General features: G+C 47.9%; 2 protein-coding genes and 1 long non-coding RNA gene across 5 annotated transcripts; 2 read left to right on the top strand and 1 right to left on the bottom strand.

Annotated features, from left to right (window-relative positions):
* Positions 1-116: 116 nt before the first annotated feature.
* Positions 117-1,524, bottom strand: LOC308464188. Its single transcript, XR_013979932.1, has 2 exons — positions 956-1,524; positions 117-739 (listed from the first exon to the last, which is right to left on the bottom strand). It is a non-coding gene; the product is annotated as an uncharacterized lncRNA (long non-coding RNA).
* A 1,045-nt stretch (positions 1,525-2,569) lies between these two features.
* On the top strand, positions 2,570-9,323 carry CRK (CRK proto-oncogene, adaptor protein). Of its 2 annotated transcripts, none has more exons than XM_080983208.1 (3): positions 2,570-2,836; positions 3,824-4,192; positions 6,154-6,297. In XM_080983208.1, exons 1-3 carry the CDS (start codon positions 2,641-2,643, stop codon positions 6,159-6,161), a joined length of 573 nt encoding a protein of 190 aa, XP_080839334.1. In that variant the 5' UTR covers positions 2,570-2,640; the 3' UTR covers positions 6,162-6,297. The 2 variants fall into 2 exon arrangements, with proteins under 2 accessions (XP_080839334.1, XP_080839333.1); XM_080983207.1 differs by having other exon boundaries at positions 2,578-2,836; positions 3,824-4,362; positions 6,154-9,323.
* Positions 9,324-10,726: 1,403 nt separating this feature from the next.
* YWHAE (tyrosine 3-monooxygenase/tryptophan 5-monooxygenase activation protein epsilon) lies at positions 10,727-25,518 on the top strand. 2 transcript variants are annotated; one of them, XM_080984156.1, is made up of 7 exons: positions 10,727-10,932; positions 13,918-14,117; positions 17,373-17,479; positions 18,096-18,302; positions 18,883-19,019; positions 22,945-22,990; positions 24,017-25,518. In XM_080984156.1, the coding sequence occupies exons 1-6, from the start codon at positions 10,869-10,871 to the stop codon at positions 22,950-22,952; spliced, it is 723 nt and encodes a 240-aa protein (XP_080840282.1). In that variant the 5' UTR covers positions 10,727-10,868; the 3' UTR covers positions 22,953-22,990; positions 24,017-25,518. The 2 variants fall into 2 exon arrangements, with proteins under 2 accessions (XP_080840282.1, XP_080840281.1); XM_080984155.1 differs by lacking the exon at positions 22,945-22,990 and having other exon boundaries at positions 10,729-10,932.
* Positions 25,519-26,054: the final 536 nt, after the last annotated feature.

The raw sequence follows: 26,054 nt of genomic DNA, 5'->3' as shown, positions 1-26,054 counted from the left end.
TCGCGGGGCTATGGAGCGCCGCGGTGCGCGACGGGAGTTGTGGTTTAGCTCGCCTCCCCGCGGCCACGTTTGGAGTGGCAGTCACGGGCGGAGCCTTTGAAATCAAGGGGCGCAGACAAGGCTTATTCATTTATTTCAAGTAATAGAGATATGTAATATTCATCAGGGGAAAGAAACATGAGCAACATTGCATAAAACACCAAAGTGTAAAACAAAAATCAGTATTTTAACACTTTAATTGCTTTAACCATGACACTTGTCATTTATGGATGTATGTTAATAATAATAATTAATAATAATTTATTATTTATACCCCGCCCATCTGGCTGAGTTTTTTATTTTTATACTTTTTTTAAAAAAATGATTTTTATTCAGTCTCTTCAAGGGCGTACAAAACAAACAGCACCTGCCCTGTTTTCCGGAATGCCAATTATACCACCAAATAAAAGTGATCTAAAATAGGGCAGAGAGCAAGACTAGTCCAGGGGTTTTCAGCATGGCACCCTGGAGTGCTTTGAATGATGGGATGCCGCAGGCAACTCTGGCCTCTGTCCCTCTTTCCTTCCTTTTCTCCCTCCTCTGATGCCCACTCACATCTCTTTCTCCATCAGGCCACTAAGGCTGGGGGCATCCTTCCCCCCCGGGGGGGGGGGCGGTGGCATTAGGAGACACCTCTCTTTGGGGTGGAGTGGTGGCTGCTGTCCAGAAGACTCCCAAGGAGATGGGAAAGCAGAGGAGCCTGAGGGAACACAAAAGGAGATTGTTTAAAAAATGCTGAGGGGTTGTCAGTTTTGCAGACAAGGGGTGACATAGCTGGGCTTCTGAGGCTTGGAGTGTTTCCCCTCAGGGGAGACACAGAAAGATTGTAGTTGGACAAGGGAGCCGTGGACTCAAAAAAGTTGAAAGCCTCTGGGCTAAGGGGCGACTTCTAAAGTCTTCAAAAGCACTTACACACCTTTATCCTGGGGCATCACCTTCTTGCAAGGTGATGCTGAGGACTCTGCTGCAACAGAAAAATAAAGATATTCCTTGCTTTCCATTGCTTCCTGCCTCCACTCTAGCTTTTCTGACCCATAGAACTTGGGGTTGGCTTTACAGCCCTATTCCCCTCAATTTTTCCATACCAACTTCTAGGGAAGGGCCCATGCTTGGCATACAGAAGACCCATGTTGTCCCAGGCAGCATCTACCAGTAGAGGTGGCAATGTCCCCAGCATGCAATCCCGGGGGGCAGGCTGCCAGCCAGTGCAAACAATATTAAGTGGCTTCATTTAAAGCTGCTGCAGCCACAGCAGATTCCAAGCAGCAAAACAGGAGAAGAGACTCGCTTCTGCTGGACTAGAATGTGGGGTGGAGGTGCCTACCCCAATCGAGCCCTCCGGTCTGCTTCCCACAGAAGTGCCTGGAAAGATGTGCAGCGGCAGGACCCCGTGGCAAAAGGCCTCCTTAGAAGCTTGGTTTGATTGTATTTCTATGCTTTATCCATTGCAGCTTACAAGCAATAAATAACAGTAGCGTGATAAAGCATAATAAGGTAAAGGTAAAGGGACCCCTGACCATTAGGTCCAGTTGTGGCTGACTCTGGGGTTGTGGTGCTCATCTTGCTTTATTGGCCGAGGGAGCCGGTGTACAGCTTCTGGGTCATGGGGCCAGCATGACTAAGCCGCTTCTGGCGAACCAGAGCAGCGCACGGAAACGCTGTTTACCTTCCCGCCGGAGTGGTACCTATTTATCTACCTGCACTTTGTGCTTTCGAACTGCTAGGTTGGCAGGAGCAGGGACCGAGCAACGGGAGCTCACCCCGTCGTGGGGATTCGAACAGCCGACCTTCTGATCGGCAAGTCCTAGGCTCTGTGGTTTAACCCACAGCGCCACCCGCGTCCCAATAAAGCATAATAGAGCATTAGAAATACAGCATAAATCATACCTAAAATTTAACAAATCATCAATAAAACATTTACAATCCATAAAACCCTATTCACAAAGGGGCAACTAAAAACGTTGTCTCAGGCAGGAGATAGACTGCTCCTGGCCATGGAGGCACCACTTTCCGCTATCATAGTTGGCAGCTACGTCATAAAGATCTTAGGGATGCCAACGTGAATAAAATATTGGGGGGGGGGGCTGGTAAGCACTGCCCCGCGTAATCAATCACAGACGTGGTGCACGCACACTATTGAATAGTAATGCCCATCAACTTGGGGGCGGCCCCCCAAAATGTTTTATTGGAGGGGACCGCGGCTCCCTCGGGCCCTCAGAGTTGCCCCCTTGGAAAGATCTACTGCCCCCGCGCTCCGGGGGAGGAGCTTTCGGGACAGTGACGTAAGTTGCAAGACTCTCTGCTTCCGGAAGTTCCTTCTCCGGGTTGTCAGATACCCTTCTTTTCCCTGCCTAGCTCTAAGCCCCCGGCCGTGACGCAGAGCTATGACGCTTCAACAGGATCTTCTTTCTCTCTCTCTCCCCTTCCCCCCCTCCACTCAAAGGGCTTCCGGTCGAGCCCACCGTCACTTCCGGGCGGTGAGGCGCGGCGGCGGCCATCTTGGGCGGCTGGAGGGCGGGGGGAGGGAAGCGGCGGCGGCGGCGGCCGGGCTTGGGGCCCCTCCTGCTCCTGCTGGTGCGGCGGCGGCCCGAGGCGGCGCCCATGGCCGGGCAGTTCGACGCGGAGGACCAGGCGAGCTGGTACTGGGGCCGCCTGAACCGGGTGGAGGCGGTGGGGCTCCTGCAGGGGCAGCGCCACGGCACCTTCCTGGTGCGGGACTCCAGCAGCATCCCCGGAGACTTCGTCCTCTCCGTCTCCGAGAGCTCCCGCGTCTCCCACTACATCGTCAACAGCCAAGGTGCGCCCAGGGAGGAGCGGGGGCCCCGGGGCCGGCCTCGCCGCCTCCCCCGCCTCCGCCCCTTTATGCGGGCGAGGGGCCTGCAGCTCCGGCGGGCGCGGAGGGAGGCCTTTTCGGGCGCTGCCTTGGGCGGGGCTGCCCCAGCACGAGGCTGGTTCGGCAGACCCAAGCCTCCTCGGTTTCCTGGCGGGCTGGGCCGCGCCTGCGTTTGGCCTGAGGCGGGGTGGACCCCAGTCCTCGGTTAGCTGTATACTGGGAGAGAGGGAACTGACTCCACCTTCGCTCTTCTCCCCCCCCCCCCCACAAAAAATTAGGAGCGACCAGGATCCTGCCTCGCTCCAGCCAGCAATGTTTCTGATTCCTTGCTTTCTGCTGGGAACTTCCTGCTGTTGCGATTGGCCCCCGAAAAGATGTGCGCTGCTCCTACGCTTGGCTTTTTATAATTGCTTCAAAGTTCCAGTGTTGTGTTTGTTGCCGCTTGCTAGGTTCACCTGCACCTGCTTTAAAGGCATGAAGCGCCTTTGAAATCTTTTGGAAGAGCAGCAGTTGCCGAGTTTGCAATCAAGTGTTTGTTGACAGTGCTGTAAAACCGCTTGGCTTGGTTACTTTGGTGGTTGGGGCGCAGATGGTGCCCTGTAAATTGAATGCACAACTTTATGCATGCATCCTCTCCATAATGCATTCCATTATGGAGAGAAGATTGCCCAAGTGATGCTTGCTTTGAGGATGCAGGATTTGTGGGGTGACCCTCCATAACACTGGAGAGTTTTTCTGTTTGCTTTTACAATGAGGTATTAGATATTTTTAGATACTGCCTTAGTAAAAAAGAGTGCTTTTAGATGGTTGCATATAAACTAAGACGGTCACAAATTGAAAAGTTGATTGTACTGAAAGAAAGCTAGTTACAGTCAGAGTTATCTGTTTGGCCATGCTCATAGTTTCTGGAGTAAGTAATCTGTAGTTTTCTTTCTCCCCTCCTACTCCCAGGGTCAAATAATCCTCCTAGGTTTCGAATAGGGGACCAAGAGTTTGACTCCCTGCCAGCTTTACTGGAGTTCTACAAAATACACTACTTGGACACTACAACCTTGATAGAACCTGTTTCAAAATCCAAACATAACAGTGATGTGCAGCTGAGGCAGGAAGAGGCTGAGTATGTCCGTGCTCTCTTTGACTTTAATGGCAATGATGAGGAAGATCTTCCATTTAAAAAAGGAGACATACTGAGAATCCGGGAAAAGCCTGAAGAGCAGTGGTGGAATGCAGAAGACAGCGAAGGCAAGCGAGGGATGATCCCTGTTCCGTACGTCGAGAAGTATAGACCTGCCTCTGCTTCAGTATCTGCTCCGATTGGAGGTAACCAGGATAGTGCGCTCCCACAGCCACTGGGTGGGCCGGAGCCAGGTCCCTATGCCCAGCCCAGCATCAACACTCCGCTCCCCAACCTCCAGAATGGCCCCATTTTTGCCCGGGTTATCCAGAAGCGGGTCCCTAATGCCTACGACAAGACAGCCTTGGCTTTGGAGGTACATAATGGGCAAAAAGAGATCGGTTCAAGCAATTTCTCTTTCAAATAGCCTTGCATCCTAAGAGGTTAAGAATCCTTTTGCTGTTAATCAAACGTAGTCATGCTTTTCATGCATTCTTTGTTTAAAATATATGAAAGCGGCAGTGAAAACATACCATTAAGGGGCCAGTCCTCACCTTGCAGGAATATGTTGTTCTGTATCCCTATGCATCTACAGTACTAAATGTAAATGGCGTCTCCGTGCCTCTGGCACTTGTCACAGTGCCCCACGCGCTAGAAGTGGTTTAGTCATGCTGGCCACATGACCTGGAAAAGCTGTCTGCAGACAAACACTGCCTCCCTAGGCCTGAAAGCAGAGATGAGCGCCATGCCCCATAGTCAAATTCGACTGGACTTAACCATCCAGGGGTCCTTTACAAAATGTGACACGTGTCTAATGTTGGACCCCTGGGCAGGCAGGGTGTGCTTGCCTGCTGTCTCTAGTGCATGCGATTGCCACTTTTGTTTTTTCCTTAAAGGTTTAATTATGCTGAAATCTGGGAGCAGCCTATACTGAACTTTAGAATTGTTTCATTCTGTATGCTTGTGCATCCAAAAGAATGAGGATTCTGTGCTGTTCAGAGACAAGGGGATTCTCTACATCCATGCACTTTTCTGAAAGGCCTGATTAGAGACATTGCTTTGGCAAATAGATTGCTATGCTAAATGTTGTGGGTAGCACACTGCTATGCAGTTCAATAAGGTCTACTGTCTCCTTAGAGGTTTATGCTTTCATACTACAGTGGTACCTCGGGTTACAAACACTTTGGGTTACAGACTCCGCGAACCTGGAAGTAGTACCTCGGGTTAAGAACTTTACTTCAGGATGAGAACAGAAATCGTGTAGTGGCAGGCCCCATTAGCTAAAGTGGTACCTCAGGTTAAGAACGGTTTCAGGTTAAGAACAGACCTCCAGAATGAATTAAGTTCATAACCAGAGGTACCACTGTATTTCCCTTATGTGAGTAGATAAAACCCTAACTTCAGTTGTTCAAGAGCAAGAGGTTGGAGCAGTAAATGGCAAAGCAGACTTTTGTAGGCCAGCTGCTTTGGGAGAGGCTCTTTACTCCGTCTTTCAGGTGATTTGCAAGGCTTTGTCCTGCTTCCAGGGAGGAGTCTGATCGTAGAGAGGCCTGCCTGATGGGAGTGTTACTGTTTCCACTTCCTTAATATTATTGGGAGGCTACACTGTTTCCTTGGGCTCACCAGGTAGCTTTCATCTTGATCATAAATTTGGCGCTAAATCCAAGCCCCACTGGGATCTTCAGTTTCTGCAGCAAGCGGGATTTGCCTTCTGCTCTTTGCATATAGTTAATCATTTGACTGAGCGGTCCTTGATTTTATGAAAGCAATAAAATGGGCCAGTTCAAACCTGAAACCTTTTGTGATTGTAGGCTGCCTGTTAAATGAGCTTAATTTTTCCCAAGTGACTTCACTTGCTTTTGAGCAGCACCTGAGATGGTGCCGCTTTGTGTTTTCTCCTGGACACAGTGGAACGGAAATATGCAAGCAGCTGTGCAGGCTGCACCAGGAAGGCCGTTCTGTGGTCCTGAAAGCGTCAAGCCAAGAGTCTCCACTGATGCTTTGCTGGTTGTGTGTCTTAATTTCACTGCTTCCCATTCTCCTTGGTGCTTTTGGAAAGGGGTTATTGGCTCAGTATACTGTTGTGACTGACTACTTTGACCAAATAATTGTGGACTCTGCTTATCCAAGGAGTTGTTAACAGTGGTGCTTTCATTCTTGGCTGCAGGTCGGTGAGCTGGTAAAGGTCACCAAGATTAACATGAGTGGCCAGTGGGAAGGAGAGTGCAATGGCAGGAGAGGACACTTCCCGTTCACGCATGTCCGGCTGCTCGATCAACAGAATCCCGAGGAAGACTTCAGCTGAGTATGGCTCAACGGTTCTGCTTACAGATGGGAACAAACACACTGTGTTTCACTGCAGCTGCCATAGACTGTTCCTAGATGTCAAAAGCAGTGTCGCTTCTGCAAGGCACTGATATTGTTGAAATATCCCTGGGACCCGACACTTAAAAGAGGCTTGTGTTTTCAGGGTACGAAACTCAATGGCTTCTGTGCCAAAAGTGGCACATAAGGATAGGTAAATCAGAAACATCACTTCCCCTCTCCCCTCCCCTCCTCCCTGCTGGAAGTAGGATTTGGCCACCTCAAGAGGGTTCTTGTGTATGGCTTTACCAGTCCCATTGCTTTGTCTGTAGGCAGCAAACCTGAATGGTTAAGTAGGAAGCTCACAACTTGCTAAGCCAAGAAAATTTCCTTTCTTTGGATTTGACTTGCAACTCCTGCATCATAACTGCTTGTTGCATAATAAGTACAATTTGCACATTGCAGGTGACTGTTTAAACATACTATTTTGATACTGGGGTAGCTGTTGCATAACTACCATCATTTGAATGGGTTAGCTATTGTATAACTATTCTACGTTTTGGCTATTCCCCAGAGTTGCCAAGAAAGGGGGTTTCAGAAATCAGTCTCCAGTACAGGCATAGCAAGTTACTGATTTAATTCCAGAAGTAGAGATTAAAACCTAAAAAATTAGGTAGACTGTTTGGCCTTCTTCTAAGTGCAGAGAACTATGTTTGTTGCACTTTATTCACTAATATGGGTAACGATACAAGTTGCTGAATCTGTTACAGATCTGAGCACTACACTCCAGATGTAACCTTTGATGCGCTGCAGGAAGGAATGGAAGTGCCTCAAAGTCTTTGCGTGCTTTTATTCATTCAGTATAGTAAGATAAGTATTGCCAGTGCTTTTTTTTCTAAAAAAAAAAAAAGATTTGGGGTACTCTCATTCCGTCTGAGACTCAGGAAACACCGTGACAGGAATTGAGGCCGCCATCGGGGGTAGCAACGGAACGGACGATTCACCGTGCTAGAGAAGAAACAATTTTTTAAAAAAACTTTCTTTTCCTGTTAGATTCACAAAATGTTTAGGGGTGTGCGTACCCCTGCGTACCCCCAGAAAATAAGCACTGAATATTGCCATCAGAAATCAAAATGCCAAAACCTTTTTTAAAAACCTATTTAGGTCTGTTTGTTTCCATTTGTAAAGCATTCACATGATGGCTCCATGAAGATCTTATTTTTAATAAACTAATGGAAATACTTAAACGCTTTGGGATTGATTCTAATACATTCAGAATTCACAAAATTAATTTTTATCCCTTCACTTTTTCACTACTTAAACATCCAACTTTTGTGCTAATATTTCCCAGGCTGCTTTCCCCCCAAATCCTTTTTTAAACAATCCAACCATCCACCCAGATGCAGCAATTGTAAAGAAGGCTTTTCTTCCTAAAGGATAAAGAACTGAAATGTCCTTTGGATGATCCCATACAAGTGGGATGTTGTCTTGTTACACATTGCAGTGGAGTAACTGGATCCCAGTATAGAGACCCAGTATATGTGCAGAATACACCACCGTGTGTTAGGCCCTTGGGGCTGGAACACTGCCGTGGTCATGTTCTTCACTTCTGCTTAAGTGCGATTGCTTTACGTTGAAAGGGCAGTGCCTACAGAGTAATGCAAATTGGCTGTGGATGTGTGACAGCATAGACAGGTTTTAGCAAAATGCTCTTGCTGATCAATAATTCAGGTTGGCAGGTAATATTCCTTCTGATGGTGCTTGTTGCATGTTTTATCTAGATCATGCTTCCAAATTCTTGGGCAAGCCGTGAACACAATCAGTTGCCTTCATGAACCTTCTTGGATTTCTATGGGGAATGCAGATTATTATTATTTAATTCTGCTCCTTAACTGGAATTTGATAGTTGAGACCTACCTGACTGTCTCTGTAAAGTTGACCAATTCCTCAGCAAGTTCCTCCCTTTTCTTTTTACAGCATTTCCTGTAAGATAACATAACTCCTTATTAAACAGCTTTAGTACATGCTACAGTCTTAAAATCCATAGAACTTTCTTTGCTTTTGTTGATTTTAGTAGTTCCTCTTTCACACTTTTAAATTTTGTCATGGAACTGTATTTTACAGAGAAATGCAATATTTTTAATTAAACCTTGATGTGCTGCATTTTTAAATAAAAAATATAGGTATTACAGTCCATTTCAGTTTGGAACTGATCAGCTTGGCAGAAGGAAAGGAGCCAGCTTTTGTGCCTAAGTCAACAGTCCTCTGGATGTTACTGGCATTCAGTTCCAGTCAAGCCCAGCAAACCCACCCAGTAGTGCGGAGGTGATGGGAGGTGTCATCCAACAACATCTGGAAGACCCTCAACCCCTTCTCTTAAGTTGTGTGGGGAAAGTCCCTGTGTTTAAGAATGCAACACTGAATGAGACGGAACAGAAAAAACAAACTTCCATTTGCTTCAATGTTTGTGCTGAGTAAGGCTGGAAGGCAGGGATGCATGGATGACATTAAACTCCTGCAAAAGATTGGAGGCTATTTTTTCTTTGCCACAGTGAAGCTCCTTCCTTCATAGTTACTTCAGAGATTTAAGACTGCATCACTTGGTCAGTGTTGGGTGGTTAACTTGTGCTACAGCTAGCGTAACTCATAAAGGTTTCTAACTACAGCACCGCCATCGGCTGCCCTATTTTCATTCTCTTTGGTGCAGTTTTGCACTGGTATACTGAACTCTCTTTGAATGGGCTGCTGTGTATCCTGTCTTCCATCTAAGTCAAACCCAGCCTTTCATACTAAAACTTGCTGTGGTTTAATCTTGTTAATCTGTTGGAATTCCTAATACTGCAAGTATTTTAATCATCTTTAATAACATGCCATTTGGATGAAAGATACTAAGTAAGCGAACAAGAATCAAAAACATGTAAAAATGTGCCACTGTATTATATAACACTACACACTTTCTTGACAGTTACTTTTTGTAGTATGTAATTGACATGTGCATAATACGTGAAGTAAATAAAAATTGCAAAAACCGTATTTGTGACTCATTACTTTAAAAATATAGACATATGGATATGTGAGATACCTAGGATGATTGTAACAAAATTGAAAAGGTACCTCAATATTTTCTTACGTGCGTTGCACATTAGGATCAGTTTCTGGGTAGATGTAGGATGCAAATTGAATTACTATTAAAAGGACATTATGTGTCCCCAAAGTTGATGAGTTTCAGTTTTCTTGCCAGTTTAAATTATATATAACTCACATGGCATACAAGAGTTTTGACACCGCTTTGATGTGCTTGGAAATTTAGATTGCACTGTGGCTATTGGGACTATAGCTGACAAATAAACTAGTTCAAACCAACTTCTCCCTGTGGACATGCCAGCTGCTCACGGTACCGAATATTCACTGTTCACTGAGCTATTTCTGCCTGTTTGCAGCCTACTTGTGCACTGGGCTAGTCCAAAGTTTCTATGGGCCTCTTGGCAGGCGTTGGCATTGAGTGCCTTACAGATGAGGATTATAAAGATACACGTCGGGGAAGTCTGAAAATTTGTGCCATTGGGCTCTCCACCCTCTTGAGCTCTTTATGTTGTGTAAATCACCCTGTGATCCTCAGATGAAGGGTAGTACAGAAATCAAATCTTGTGGAAAGCTTTCTCCATCGCACTTATCCTGCCAACCAGGTTTCAAGCCAGACTGCCAATATTAAGTCAACTGGTTATTTTTATTTAAAAATTCTTAATTTATTACAAAGGTGTCCCCAGATCTGGGCAGCAGATCTTTTGAGAAAGAATTATTTGCTACTTTGCCAAAGTATATATTTGTATACCTCCCTGCATCCAGCAGAAAAAGTGTGAGTCCTTTTGAGAATAGCAGGGGCAAGCCTCCCCCCTGACATTGCATTGCCATTTGAGCAGGGAGGATGGGGAGGCGGCTGCGCAGGGTGACAAGGGTCCGGCCAGCAGTCGTGTGCCTGGGAAGGATGCAAGCGGGGTTGTGAGGCGCACCAGTGATGCAGAATGCAGGCAGAGCCCCTTCTCAGATGCTGCCCCCCCTCCCGAATGGAGTGCTCTTCCCCAGGACACACCTGCGGGCTTGATTTTATTTATTGCATTTATATAGCACACAACAGCCCTGTGAGGTAGGCAGTGAGTGGCCCGAGGTGGCGCAATGAGTTGCAGGGTTGAGGGACGGATTCGAACCCTGGTCTCCCAGGTCCTAGTCCGACCCTCTAACCGTTGCGCCACAGGCCAGCCGCTGCGTGGCGCGAAGAGGCCGCCCGCCCCGCCCGCCGGACAACCGCTGGAGGCCAGGGCGGAAGCGGACGCCGCGGCTCTCGCGGTTGCTAGGGAGCCGCTGTTGCTATGGACGGGAGGGGGAGGGAGGGAGAGCGCGCGTGCATAGCGGAGCGGTGCGCCTGCGCGCGCGGCCCGGAGTGCCCGGATGTAGCGGGAGGAGGCGCCGCCGCCATCTTTGCCCGGAGAGCAGCGAGAGCTGATCGTGGTTGAGCCCCCCCCGCCGGACCATCGGTCTCCATCCGCCCCGCGCAGCCCCCGCCGCCCTCGCCCGACGGACATGGACGACCGGGAGGACCTCGTCTACCAGGCCAAGCTCGCCGAGCAGGCCGAACGCTACGATGGTGCGCGCGGGGGGCGACGACGACGCCGACCCTCTGGCCGGCGGAGGCGGAGAGGGACGGAAGGGAGGGAGGGAGAGACGGAGGGAGGGAAAGAGGCAGCAGGCCGGCCAGCCGGGGAGCCAGAACAGGGCGGCGGCGGCGGCGGCGGCGGCGAGCAAGGGCCAGCGGAGGGAGGGGCGGGCGGCTGCCTCGCTGGCTGGCGGAGGAGAGCGCCGGGCACAAAATGGCGGCGCAGGCCGGCAAGACGGGGCGGGCGGGGAGGCGGCGGCGGCGACAGAGGGAGAAGCGACGGGGCGTGGGGGGGCGCACACAAAATGGCTGCCGCGCGCGACAGGCGCTGAAGACGCCGGCGGGGGAGCGGGGCGGGCGGGGGGCAGGCGGCGCGAGGGTCTCCTGGGCGGGGAGGGGGGCTGCCGGGGAGGACAAAAGCCCCACGCTGGGCCTGGGCGGCTCCCGGAGGTCTCGGCGGCGCAGAGGGGCGTGGCGGACGGAGGCGGAGAGCCAGCCGGAGGGCGACGCGGCTCCTTGTTCCGGGCGGGCAAATGGGCTCCCCCTCTTACGTCCACCCATTTCCCCGGTTCCCGCAGCCCCCGAACGCCTGGCGGGGTGTGTGTGGGTGTTCACTGTCAGTTTCGCGCCTCGCACCGGGGACGAGATCCCGAGATGGGTCTTTTTTTGCCCCAAGCTGGTTAGTTGAAGCGAACACTCTCCCCCCCCCCCCACCGTGTTCCCTTGGAAAAGACCGGCAGAATTGTTGGGTCTTCGCCAGCCTCTTTTCCTCTCCTGGGGCTAAGCCTCGTTGAAAGCAGAGGGACCGGCTTCTAGAATACCACTGCCCGTTATTGGGCAGGGGCAACAACCATTCTGAGGCTCGCAGGAAGATAATCTCGGGGGGGGGGGTACTGGGAAATAGCATGCTTGCTTAGCTGCCATCACTGTCCCTTGCTGGGGAACTGAAGATGTGGGGATTGCTTAGGTCCATTTGCTCTAGTATTTAAAAGCATCTGCTGCTGTGAAACCCGGAAGCAAAAGTACACTGTCCGCTTCACTCAATTTCTCCTTAAGCTTTACAACCTGTAGGTAGTAAGCATTTACCTGGGTTCGTGTGACACTGGCCCGTATCCTTTCTCCATGCTGAGGGGCAGGGAGGTTTGACGGGGCAGAGTGTGTGGGGTGGTGCCCTTGTTGCTGTGGGTAGCACACATTGATCGCAGTGCAGGGAGGTCCTCTCTAAAGCAGGGGAGGGTGGAGCTGTCCAAGGCAGAAAGCCACTTACTATTAGGTGGCCTGTTTCCATCTCATCCTGGCCATGAGGGCTGAGCTTACAATACAAGGAAGGCTGTATTTATTGAAAAGGAGCTGGGCTATTTGCAGTGACGTGTGGACACACTGGGAGTTGTAAACGCTTGACCCAGCCGGCTTTTTGCAGTCTTCGCATAAAGTGCCTTCTAGCTCCTTGTAGACCATGGAAGCCGCCACCTTTGTAGGTTATCCCTGGCCTGGGTAGCATCGTCTTGGGCAAAGGAAAGTGGCAATGGCTCAGAGTGCTGAACAGCTTGTGACTACCACTCTTGGGCATGCCTGTGTGTTTTTTGTGATGACCTGGTTCCGTTTCACCTGTCTGCTTGAAATGTTAAGGCTGAGCTGACTTCTTATTTCACCTCACGTGGTACATGCCTTTCAAAGGCTCCCTGCAGACCCCAGGAGCTGAACATCACAGGTGCTCTTCTCCCTCCCCCTGCCCCTTCCAGGTTACAGCTGCTCTCCTTCCTTAACAACAAGAGGCAAGAGGTTCTCCCAGAGCAGGAGGCCTTTCCTGATTTTGAAAACAGCTTCAGAAGTGCAGTATAAGGTCAAAGGCACTCCCTGCTTGGCAGTGGCCTGGCAACCCCAGATGTTTGGGTGACTTCTAAGCATAAATGGGCATGAGAGCATGAAGGTGCACTGAATATACTTCATTGCCCAATGTGTTTCAGGTTAAAACCTGTACTCAACTCTAGAAACATGATACATGCATAACTTATTAGCATATTTTTAAGACTCCCGCATGAATAACAGTATTGCTTTAAATTCTTTTGGGTAAATGTCTGAGCATTCTTAGTGTCTCTCTCTCCCCTTTTGGTTCCTGCATTTGTTGCCTCTTCATCTTTCCTCTGCTAAAGCAGCCAGGTAACACCTCTTGTCCCCTGCTTCTTAGCCTTTCCAATGCTTCTGTTTCTGCCCTCTTCCCCTCCAAATTTAGAAACCTATATTTTGGAAGCAGAAGGAATTATGCAGTGTAAACATGTGACAACAGATATCAGAATACAATCCGGTCATTTTCATCACTGTTCTCCAGCACACATCTGGCTCAGCATAGCTTGGAATGCCTCATCTTCTATCATATAGCAGATCTTGACTGCGGCTGGTGCCCAGTGATATGTGATGGTTGCCCCAAAGCAGCTTTACATAAAAAACTGGGCTTCCCTTTTAATATGGATACAATTTGGAGTTGGTTGATATATTTGTGCTCCATTTCTGATTATTGTTCTTTGCTACAGTGTCTATAAATCCACTGTAGTGAAGGCATCTTTTGTTTTCATGCTACATGTGCATGAACAGGAGAACACTTGAGGGATAAAAAAGTTGTACGATGTACATCTAATCTGAGTAGCTGACCTGAAATCACAGCCCTGGTGGTTTGTAGCTCAGCACGTCAATGGTGCAGCTCATCAGTGCCCTTTCCTGGCTCCTGGGAATAGCATAATGGATGCAAAAGGAAAGTGCTTTGGTGAAAACAGTCACACCACTTGAGTTCTTGAAGGTCTGTGAAGCTGTCCTGGGTTGTGCAAGTGGCTGTCTGCCTCCTGCCTCCCCTGCTCAGGTTTGTCCAGACTGACATTAATTCAAAGCCAGGCTCGTGTCTGGTTTGGTGATGGTTTTAAATGGAGAGCATGGAGAGCAACTCTGCTCAAGCACACACAGACACACCTATTCTCTCTTTAGAAATGGTTGAGTCAATGAAGAAAGTAGCTGGGATGGATGTTGAACTGACCGTCGAAGAAAGGAACCTGCTGTCTGTTGCATACAAAAATGTAATTGGCGCTAGAAGAGCTTCTTGGAGAATAATCAGCAGCATTGAACAGAAAGAGGAAAACAAAGGTGGAGAAGACAAATTGAAGATGATCCGGGAGTATCGGCAAATGGTGAGTGCTCAGGAGAGAAGGGACCCCTGGGACGCTTGAGGGGCAGCTGGCGGGTTTTGCAACCCTACATGCAACACAGACCAGTGGGTGGGGGGGCTCACAGACTCTGTTGTTGTTCCAAGCATCAGTGTGTGAGTTTCGGATTGTGGAACATAACTTCTCCAGCTGCACAGCCTTAAGGTGCACAGTTTAAGGTGGCCCCCAGGTAAGGGTTGCTTCATGATTTCTCTGTGATGGCTGTGTTTGGGATTAAGCAAGACTTTTCCCAGTGTAGACTGAGGCATGGGTGAGCTTGGGGATTCCCCTCCCTCCCCAACATCCCAGCTGCATTGTTCTGTTGGGCTCTTTGCCAGCAAAACTGTGTGTACCTTGCACTGGTGTTTTGCTTGTGCTCTTCATTCCCATTCAAGGTGCACTTGGACCTTTCCTTGACCTGGGCAGCTGCTTCTTGAGGCACCTGCTCTCTTCCTGGTCTCTGCCTGTTCCAGTCAAGGTGCTGGGTATAAATGTGAATAAGGAATGAGGAGCTGTCTTCAGGGCTGCTGGTTACATCACAGGCACACATTTCATCCTCCGCTTTGTAGCAGATCAACCAGGGTTGCTGGCGTTTATACTAACAACTGCAACTTTCACAGAAGGGACATAATCAGCTGGTTTGAGGGAACCCTAAGATTTACAGAACTATCAAAGAGGGTAAAAAGCCCTGAAAGAGCCCATTGGGAACAAAAACTTCCCAGTCGCTGTTTACCTTTTTCAAGGGATGGGAAAGATGGAAAAGTGATGCTCAGGTACAGGGGTGGGCAGAAAGGACCTTCTTAGAAAAGGGCTAGAACCCGAAACTAGAATCGCTTCACCTTGGAGAGTGTTGCTGCCCATCCTACTTGCTTAGACTGAATCCTGTAACAATAAGGCTGTCTCTGCTTGTGAAATGCCTTTTCTGCTTTTAGAAGACAGTGGATTTGGTTGTTGGGCTTCTGGCCCTCAAAGGCCTTGGATGCTTCTCTAGGAGCCCCAGTAGATTCAGGAAATGGGATTCTTCGAGCACAGGGCAGCTGCAAGGCAAGCGTTCATTCGACCAGGAATAAAAAAGACCTTCTGAAATCTAACGGACAAACAAGCAAACCCATGACTTATCCTCTTCCAGTTAAGCATACATTTTCTGAATACAACTGCCAGTTTTATGGGGTGGCTGTGAATTTAATTCTTTATATTTGCAGCCCTGTAACAAGGTCACATGGTGTGTCATTAAATAAATAAATAAATAAATAAATAAGAAAGAAAGACATTGTGTTGCATCTGATACAATAAAATAAGTCTTTAATAAGCTCCAGGGATAGCTCAGTTGGTTGGAGCAAGGTACTGATAATACCAAGCTTGCAGGTTCAGTCTCCATATGGGACAACTGCATATTCCTGCATTGCAGGGTGTTGGACTAGGTGATGCTTGGGGCCCCTTTCAGCTCTGTGTCTATGATTGTATGAAAACCATGGGCAATATAAAAGTCAAAGCAAAGAGCAAATCATGGCTCTGGAATTATGTGGAGGAGAGAAAAGTATCCACTCCCTTCACAGCACTTGTTACATTTCTCCTTAGCTTTTCGGCTCTCTAAAGGTTGCATCCCATGGTGTCTCTTTGCACATGGAGGCTTCTATGAATTGGAGGGAATGGGTGGTTCCCTTTTCCTCTGCACCCTCCTTCTCACATTGGCTCCAGAGGGGCAGTATTCATGGTGCATGCAGGAGAAAGGGGGAATTGCAACAGTTGGTTCCTGATCATGGAAACCCCTGCGGGAGCCAAGTGTAAGAGAGCACAAATGGTTAACCAGCCTTGGAGTGTGAACCTTTCCTCCTTGTGAAGATCTGCCCACTTCTCCAGTGCTTTGATATCCTTTTTGAAACCAGACAACCAGCCCTGTACCTGCATTTCAAGCACAGACAAATCATCTATTTATATATAAGGCATTTATTATATACATCCCTTTCCTCATAATGCCAAATATTCAGTTTGTCACTGACTGCTGCAGCATAGAGTTTGGCCAACCATGGAAAGCCTGCAAGCAGGACATGAGCACAATAGCACCCCCCCCCCCCGGTGGATTCCACCACAGCACCAGGTCCGAATGGTCTCATTTTGTTCCAAGTGGACAATCTTTGGGGTGGGGGAATCCTTTGTTTGGCACCCATACCTACAATCGAGCATGCTGTCCTTTGCATAAAGATGATGGGAATCGCTTGAACTGGAATTGTAAGGGAATAATGGTGGTGCCTCTGTGCTGTGGAAATGAAGCTGTCTAACAATGGGCACCCAGAAGTCTGCACTGGAGCACAGTGAAGAATTTGCATCTTAGGCAAACCAAGCTCTGGAAAGTTCCCTGGATCTTTAAAGGGCTTTGTGTGTTGTATTCAGTTCATAATAGTAGCTACATTGGTACCTCGGGTTATAGACGCTTCAGGTTACAGACTCCGCTAACCCAGAAATAGTACCTTGGGTTAAGAACTTTGCTTCAGGATGAGAACAGAAATTGCGCAGCAGCGGGAGGCCCCACTAGCTAAAGTGGTACCTCAAGTTAAGAACGGACCTCTGGAAGGAATTAAGTTCTTAACCCCCAAGGTACCACTGTAGTGTCTCAACCTTGGATTCAAATAAGAGTTTAGGAGTTGCTGGATCAAATAGCAAATCATTCAGTGGTCACTGGGAAATTAGGAATAACTTAGATCACCCTATTGCAGTGATCAGTTGGGCATTCATTTGCACTACAGTGAATACACAGATAAGGGGGTATTGTTTCTGAAAGCCGAAGATTTTGGGATCAGGGTGAGGTGGAAGGATGTCGCTGTGAAAAACAGCTGGGGGGAAAATGGGCAAAAAGAATTCCCTACAGGCTCCCATGTTGAGATCTGTGGGACACCTGATGAAATTTGTGCATCTCCCCACCCAATCCCTGCCTTGGATTGCAAAACAACAGCTAGCCCAGCAGGCCTCTTCCTTCAGACCCTCCATTCTGCCCCCTGGGGCATTTAAGTGGGGCACAGGGCGCATCGTGGCTTCTCTGCTCCTCCTTTGTAGGGGAGGGAGGTAAATCCTTGAGTCAGAAACTTTACCTGGGCTGGAGGCAGGGATTGGAAGGCAAAGCAGCACACTTTTCCACAGGAGTGAGACTGGTGATTATTCAAAAATTCTGTTAAAGTTCTGTTTGTTTATTCATTGGCAGCAGGTTTTCTGAATTGGCCATTCTTTTTCCCTCTCTCCCTCAAGGTTGAGACTGAATTGAAACTAATCTGTTGTGATATTCTGGACGTACTGGACAAACACCTCATTCCAGCAGCCAACACTGGCGAATCCAAGGTTTTCTATTATAAAATGTAGGTGTGAAATGGGGAAGATGCCTTAACTATGATGCTTGTGGGAATAATGGGTTCTTCTCAAAGATGATGGGCTCCTCCCTAGTGGTATAACATGTTGGGAGGCAGGGGCAGGAGGGGGTGAACAGTTCTCCTCCTGCCCCCTCCAGAAGGAAGCAGAAGTTCGGAGAGAAATGGAAGTGTTTGTAATATTTTTCATCAGTTCTTGTATAATATTGTTAAGAACATAAAATGTATTGTGAACAACATAGCAAGCATTATTTAGCACATAAAATTATACTCCTATATTTATTAAATTTGACATGAATGAACGCCTTGCCTTTATTCAGACAGTAAACTAGCTACTTCACCATAATGTAACAAACATTTCATGCTTTTTTCGGGGGGGGGGGGAATTATGTTTAAGGCAGAAAACTATCAGTAAAGAAAAGGAAATTGTATTATTTGAGCTTAGAAACAAATCTGTCTCTATAGTCAACAGCTTGCATAGCTGGTTATTTATTTATTTAACTTATATATTTAAATTTCTGCTTAAATGTTCTATATGGAATGCTATGCCAGCTGGTAAGCTGTTGAAGTAAGCAATGTTTTCTTCTTTCCTTCCACCTGCCCCCAGGAAAGGGGACTACCACAGGTATCTTGCAGAGTTTGCCACAGGAAACGACAGGAAGGAAGCTGCTGAGAACAGCCTGGTGGCTTACAAAGCTGCTAGTGACATTGCAATGACAGAACTTCCTCCAACACATCCCATCCGCCTAGGACTCGCCCTCAACTTCTCTGTTTTCTACTATGAAATCCTTAATTCTCCTGACCGCGCCTGCAGGTGAGGAGCAGCCCCCCGCATGGGAGGGTTTGGGGGAGGTGCTGCCTGCTAAGCAGAGTTCTCAAGGTTCTCTCCAGCAGCTCTGAGCAGGGGTGAGAAGCAGATGTCGTCAGGGCAGAGGGGCAGGTGGGTGGGTGTTGCAGCAGCTGCCACTGCTTCCGGGTCTCTGGGCCTGTTGGCGTGTGCAGCCAGGTAGGCATGCAAAAGGGTCGCCCTTGTGTGCCCACCTATACACCCCTGGTCATCTTTGTGGGTTAAAACTTTCCTCCCCTGGTGAGAGACAAAAGGTGGAGAGAATCCTGAGAGTGCTGTAGAAGTGGGCAGAGGCATCTCAGTGGCGATTTTGCATAAGAGCCCTGCAGCCAAAGGGAGGCCACCTATTCTAGCCTCCTGTTCTCACAGTGGCCCAGTGGAAGCCCACGAGTAGGACTTGAGTGCAACAGCTCTCCCCTCGCACAGTTACCAGGAACTGCTTCCAACCATTGTGGCTAGGAGCCATTGCTAGCCTTGTCCTCCATGAATTTGTTTTGATTTGTTAGATCTGGTATCTTGGAACACTGTGTCATCTGTCTCCTTGTAGGTTGGCAAAAGCAGCTTTTGATGATGCTATTGCAGAACTGGATACGCTGAGTGAAGAAAGCTATAAGGATTCTACACTTATCATGCAGTTGTTACGTGATAACCTGACACTATGGACTTCAGACATGCAGGGTGACGGTGAGTAGCTGATGATTCTCCAGCCTTAATCTTAACATGGGAGAGAGCAAGTGGGGCAGAAGGTTGCAGTGCGTCCCCATGGTTCCAGCTAGCCTGGAACAGGAAGTCTGTCACATCGGTTAGGCCGTTGTGGGGGGCACGGTATTTAAGAAGTAGGGAAGAGATAGGGGACACTTTTTCTCTCTCCCAGCTGAGCACCTTGGGACTGTCAGCCTCAAAGCTGAGTCTTTTAATGCTTATATTTTGGAGGACGTGCAGTTCTGATTCCCCATCTAGGATTCTTACTGGCATGACACCAGAAATGCTCCAGTTCTTCTTCTCCATATTTCCAACTGACACATGGATAGTCTCTTGTCTTTTTCCAGGTTTCAACCATAAATTATTGATTGATTGATAAACGGACACAGTCTGGCTTCCAGTTTATGTTGACCCTTTTCCCTTTCCCATGGGCTCAGCTGCAAGCATTTTTTAAAACTACCTTTTCCTTTTAGTTTTTCCACAGTTTTTTAATTGCATACTTGAGTACTTATGTGTACCCAAGGATCTCCGTAGTATGTATAAGCCTCTGCATTGATAGATGCTCAGCCACTTGAATTTGCTGTTGGAGGGGTGACTGCTGTGGCCTCCCCTTCTAGCAGGGCAGCTCTTGTTCAGGGTGCCAGACATCTACTCTGCCCTCCAAGTTACTAGGAACTGTCAGGAGCCCAAGCAGGGCTTTTCCTCAGCACTCCTCATTTTCTTTTCCAGCTCTTCAATGTGCTCATGAGACTGTTTTTCTGGGGTTGCATTTGCTTTTTCCTTTCAGCTACACTCCTGTGAGCCTTGTTCTCATTCTTCTTCTGTGGCCTTGTTTTGGGCTCATTCAGTGACTGCATTTGCTACTGCAGTGAGTTGTCATCTCTGGGTGACAGGCAGGAGGAGGGTGTTTCTTATGTACCTCAAGCATTTAGTTTGAGAATCACAATTTTAAAATTCATTACAAGCAACCCACTCCCCCACTTACGCAGAAGCTATGTTCCGAGGCACTGCACTCATCTGCAAAATTGCATATATTTGAAGCACCATTGAAAAAGCCTGCAAACACCCCTCCCCCCCCCCGCCCGTGATGCTTTTGAGTCACTTCTGGGTTCGGCATGCTCCACTATTGCACACACATTTAGCACGTGTAAACGGGTGGGGTGCCTGTATTATGCATATTGCTGATTGCCTCAGAAAAACATTTCTCTAAGCAAAAATACATTGGGTACAAAACAATGTTAAGGCAGCAGAAATGCAGTCACTTCAATATTGAATCCAGGCCTAGCATTAAAAAGCAAACAAGGACAAGCCACAAAATACATCACAGATAAAAAGAGTTCAAAAGGCCATGAGGGCAGAAAGTAGCCAGTTGCCATCATGAACTTTGCCTGTCAGCTGGGGTCCCACGGAGAAGCCTTGGTTCCACATAGCAGGCAGTTTGATTCCCTCAGTTTAGCTGTGAATGCTGGAAGAAACTTGTTCAGTCCCAGACTAGTTGCAAAGCGTGAAGTGAAGTGAGGAAAAGAAAACGATGGTCATGATCGCATGAGATGTTTCTGTTGAGACCACCAGCATCATAACGGGGTGTGTTTGTTTATAGGGGCTGACCTTTAGTTTCAGAATTATGATCAGTCTTTTGAAAAAGACAAAATTCACTTTCCCAGCTGGAACTTTGCTGCTGTTTAAACTCAGGAATGCCTGGCCATCATTTGTTTGGTCCCCTGCAACAAAATAAAAGTGATGAGATAGTTTCCTCTTTGTTGAAAAAGAAGCATCATCATGATTTTCACCATTCACAAGGCAGATCTTTCATCTCATGAGATGGAAAAGTGTTCTGGTAGCTTGACTTGGCACTGGTAAATGCAGAACTGGTAACAGTGCAGAATGTTGGCGGCTGGAAGGCGGGGAATGCACCTGTGCTTGGTACATGATCCAGACAAGGTGTGGGGTGGCATCGCATGGAACCAGAACAAGTGGAATGGAGCTGAGCACCTTGTCTTGGGTCCTGCAGGAAACCGACCCTCCTAGCCACTAATAGTTGGAGTGCTAGTCCTGGTGGAGCTAATGTGGCACCCAGCATGCTCAGAGGGGTCCTGGAGTTTTCAAGAGTACAAAGCAGTATTTGTTGCTGGTAACCCCCCCCCCCAAAAAAAAGAATCCCCAAGGCTGGTGATGAGGGGGAGAGGAGCAAAAGAAGCTCCATACTGCGCCAAACCATTGATCCACCTAATTTGATAATGTCTGCGCTGACTAGCATAAGCTCAGCAGGGTTTCAGGCAGGGAGTCTTCCAACCCTACTTGAACACACCGAGGATTGAATGTGGGGCCTTCTGCTTGCAAGGCCAGGTGCTCTGCCACATTCCCCCCCCCCCTCCAATGGACTAGATGTTTTTCATCACAAACAGGGAGCCCTCCATGCTGCAGATGCCAGTGCAATAAATGTAGTATTTGGTGTCAGATACTTTCGCACACATTCTCAGGTAGTCAGCAAATTGTCCAGATTTAGATTCCAACAGTTATTTTTTCTAGACGGTACGTTAAAAAGGGGGGGGGGGCAAGCACATGGCCCTTTCCCAGGCAGAATTAAGGAAAAGCACTTTCAGGACAGGTGGCCTCGGGCTTCGTTTTGTCAGACTTGGACGCCCCCCTCCCAGCTAGAGAACGGACCCCCTCTCCAAAACCCTGGACTGGTTCTCCACCCAGCTCTTCACTGTTGCAACACTCCTCGAGTCTTACCACAGGCACACCATTCAAGGTGGGGTTCATGTAGCAGAAATGGTTTTGCTGGTGAAGCCAGTATTTCTCCTCTCAGGGAAATCTTAAGTGTTGCTGTCAACCCTCATTTTCATTCAACTCAGTATTAAAAGGTCCAGTACCTTTCTGGGTCAGGAGTGTGAGGAGGCAGCAGGAGAGAAGGGCTTTTTAAAATCAATTTTTATATGTCCTATCTTTGTATTTATGCAACACATAAAATTTATGCGTTTTGTATTGTGTACATACCATTGTTTATATGGTTTTGTAATTTTTGCATAAATTTTTCTATGTTGTTGCCCACTCTGGAATTGAATTTTTTTTTTAGTGAAGAGTGGACTATAAATACTGTAAACAAAACAGAACAAATCCAAATTAGAATAGTTAAACAATAATAAAGCAAAAAGTTAAAACCACTGCAAGCACAGCAACTTAAAAAAAAATTAAAACCAGTATGGAGCGTTGCATGGTGCACAGATCTCAAATCATTAAAATAGATGCACCCGTTACAGTGAAAATGCCTGGGAGGACGAAAAGGTATTCACTGGGTACTCAAAAGGTCATCCTGTGGACTGCCACCTTCCAGAAGGCCCTGCCCCCACCTCAGCTGCTCAAGGAAGTATCAAAAGAGCAGCAAGGGGTAATCCATTCCTCCTTTTCTGCTTTTGGGGGAAGTTAATTGGTTTTTCATTCAGTAGTCATCCGTATTGTGAAATACAGGCAGCAAGCCTCTATGCACGTCAGCGGAGGGCATATAAGCATGCTCTGTCCCACTCCAAGTCTTCTTTCAAGTCCAAAAGGACCAGTGCGTCTGCGATCGTGTGTCAATTAGACCTGCTTAAAGTGGATACTGCCTGTGTGCTAAAATGACACCCAGGGAAAAGATGCATGCTTAGGAATCCACTTCAGGATGACTGATTCTGCCTCAAAAGTTATTGGTTCGAGTTGTGAGAAAGGGTGAAAAGGGAGCATCAGTGCACAGTGGCAGTTCCCAGATGTGCCTGACTTTTGTGTGTGCTGGTATCTTTGCAGTCCCTTTCCTAACCAGTCAGATTGGGCTTGCCACAATCCCATCTCCTGCTTTCCGTCAACATTGTACTTGGGCTCATTTGCTGCCTCTCTCTAACTCCTGTTTTCCCCCCTTTCTGTTGTGTAGATTCTTAAAAGGAACTCCACCTGTTCATTTTCTAAAACTCTACTTTGTAAGTCTTCATGGTTACTTGGGGAGTGACTGTTTTCCTCCTTGGCACTAATGCTCGTGGTCCTGCTTGCATATCTTGATTCTTTCAGGGCTGTGCACCAGCTCACCTGCTTCCCATAGGTTCTGAATATGGGCCGTTGGCGTTGGGTTTCTGGAGACCTGGGCAGGCCCCCTTAAGTGCTTGCTCTTCAGGCAGTTTTCAACACGTTTCTGTGCCTCTCAAAATGGCAAAGCTTAACTTCTGCACTGCCAGGGCTCCCCTGAGCTTATCATTTCAGTGGCCCCCATGAGAGGGCCTGGGACGTGCAGTGACGCATCCCTTCCACCTCTTGCAAGAGGAGTGCCAGGAGGGAGAGGCACAGACGGCATTTTGGCCACCTTGTTCTTCTGGTTGACCCGAGTCCTGCATGTCTGGGGCTAGATCCATGCCATGTTAGGCGTGTTTTCCTTTGGATGTAGGGGTCCATGCTTGTGTGTGTGTAAGGTCAGGCACCAACTGGTTAGTGGCCGAGGGCAGTGGAGCCGTCTGTGTTCATTGCATGCTTCAGTCTGAGGAGGTGGCTCCAAATTAACGCCAAGCATGTGAACAGCCTTGGTCAAAACAACCCTTTCTGTAACCTTTGGCACAAGGCTGCTTGTGTTGGAGTTGCAAAGTAACCATTAAAACAGTGTTTGCCTTCCGCAGAGCAGGTTTGCAGGGTAGACTAACAGTGTGTCGCTGTAGAGATGTGAGCCACTGAAAAGAGCCGTGGTCCTAGGGAGAAAGGAGGAAGGCGTTTCTTTTGGCTGTAGAAGTTACTTGGTTATTTTGGATGCTTGTTTTGATGGCCAGCGTTTGAGCTTTCACCAATGTGGGGGGGGGGCTGCTCTCGTGACTGTCAGGCACCCCTTGCTGGGCTGCCCACTTGTCCTGCCGCTGCTGTGAGGGGCCAAGCTCTGTAGGTGAATCCTGGCAGGCAGAGGCCTCAACGACAGGGTGATCTGCTGTCCTACAGCCATGGCCTAATTCTGTTGTTTTCCTTCCCAGGTGAAGAACAGAGTAAAGAAGCGCTGCAGGATGTGGAAGATGAGAACCAGTGAGACATCAAGGCCAATAAGAGACCCCCATCTTTGTCCCCCTTCTACCGCACCCACTCCCATAAGCCCCTCAGTGTCCCTGGGAACCATCTGATCTGACGTTTGTGATGGGCCCCAGAATTTAGGTTCCTACCCTGTTGGTTTTTTTACACAGTTGAAAAGTTCTTTAAAAGGCAAGAGTGAATGTCTGTGGATTTTACTGGTGCCAGCTTTCAGTTTCTTTTAAGACACTAACCGGACTGGCTGCATAGAGGCTTTTTCTGCATTCCTGTGTTGTCTTCTGTCAGTGTTGGAGGTGACATCTGGAAGCCATTAGAATTCTAGCAGAGGCTTGCACTGTAGAGTGCATGTGTTGGCATTTTTCATTTTTTATAATTGTTTAAACAATTTTATATGAGTGTTTAGAATTGGGCGTTTAGCTTGAAGTTACCGGTTTCATTGGGACAGTTCTTGTAGTGGTTTTGCTGTAAAAGAAAAAACAAAAAGCAAAAAAAAAAAAATCCAACTGTGCTGAGATGATGTTGCTGCAACAGACGGTGCTGGTAACGGTTCAACAATCCGTGGCTGCTCATTCTTGCCTTCTCTTTACTTTCCCTCCAAGCAGGTTAGCATTGAAGGTGGCGTTGAAGGCCTGCATGTGTGTTCAATATTTTTCTCTCCCTCCCCCCTCCCTTTTCGCTAGCTCAACCTCTTTTGTTCAGTATGTGTAACTTGAAGCTAATTTGTACTACTGGATATCTGACTGGAGCCACAGATACAGGATCTGTATTGTTCTTACTGAAACACAGCATGGAATTAACATTAAACTTAAATAAAACAACCCTAAATTAAAATGATGCCAAATACTACTGCTACTTTACCCTGGTAAATGTTTAGCAAGAGCTGCAGACCGAACAAGTAGCAGGAAAAGTGTTACTTAATGGAAGAGAGGCTGGCCGTAGCAAAATGGAGAGGGCCATCACCAGAATTTGTGGGTCTCAATTGGCGGCTGCCCAGAGAGCGCAAACTTGGGCACTGAATCAATCTGAGGTGGTTCAGTCTGCTTAATTGTTGCATTGCGAGGAAACAGTTTTTATCAGGGAAGCAGCAAGGCAGAGACGCCTGCCTAACTGGGTCAAAAATTTGTACTCTGGTTGAGCTAGAACACCTTTTTGAAAACCAAGCCATGCTCCCTTTCATTTCTTAACGGCTCTGTTTCCTTTCAAAGTTCAACTCCGCTGTTAGCTGTGCTCAGACCTTTTGGTCACATGCTGACAAAACACTGAAAGGATTGTGGGGAAGCCTTCCGGCCCCAAAAACTGTTCCTTGGCTGCTTCAGCCTCCTTCTGCTAATGCCTTGTACCCTCCTTCTGGTCTGAACTGTCTCCTTGCCTTTTAGCTTCATCTGGGCTTTCCCCTCTGGCTGAGCAGTGAGTCTGTTGGATAAATAAAATACTGTGTCAAGATTCTGCACCTCAGACTGCTCTCTACTCTGAACCCTCTCAAAAGTGGGGAATGCTTCAGCACTCAACCAGCACCTGCCAGGCCCCCATCAGTCTCCATCCCTTGCAGTAATATGCTTAGTGATGCCTTTCCGTACCCTTCTTGGTGAGTGGGCAGGGGCTTGGGGCTTTTAACAGTGTTTCCCTCTTGAATGATGCCAAGAATTGTAGTTGGTATTGGAGGGGTAAAATGGATTGCTTGATTCAAGTGCCCATTCCTTTCAGCAGCCGCCCATTTTCATTTTTTAGAGCTGTTCCCTTCTCCCACCCCCCATTTCTCAAAATGCCAAATGAGCCAGTGGTATGGCAAGTCTGCACATTAACGGATTTGTTTGGGGCAAGTGAGGTTCTGGCATTGCCCTTGTGCTAACAGCTGCTACTGCTCCTACCTGCACATAGAACTGAGGTTAATGGATCCCTTTCCTAGGGGGGTATCTGAAAAGAGTGAGCATCTAGCCTGCCACAAGAACCACCCGTCCGTTGAAATGCAGTCTGGAGCAAATGACT

The sequence above is a fragment of the Podarcis pityusensis genome (assembly GCF_964106645.2).
Source record: "Podarcis pityusensis genome assembly, chromosome: 15".
Taxonomy (NCBI): Eukaryota; Metazoa; Chordata; class Lepidosauria; order Squamata; family Lacertidae; genus Podarcis; species Podarcis pityusensis.
The sequence above is the reverse complement of the archived record's forward strand: the minus strand, read 5'-3'. Positions and strand labels throughout refer to the sequence as shown.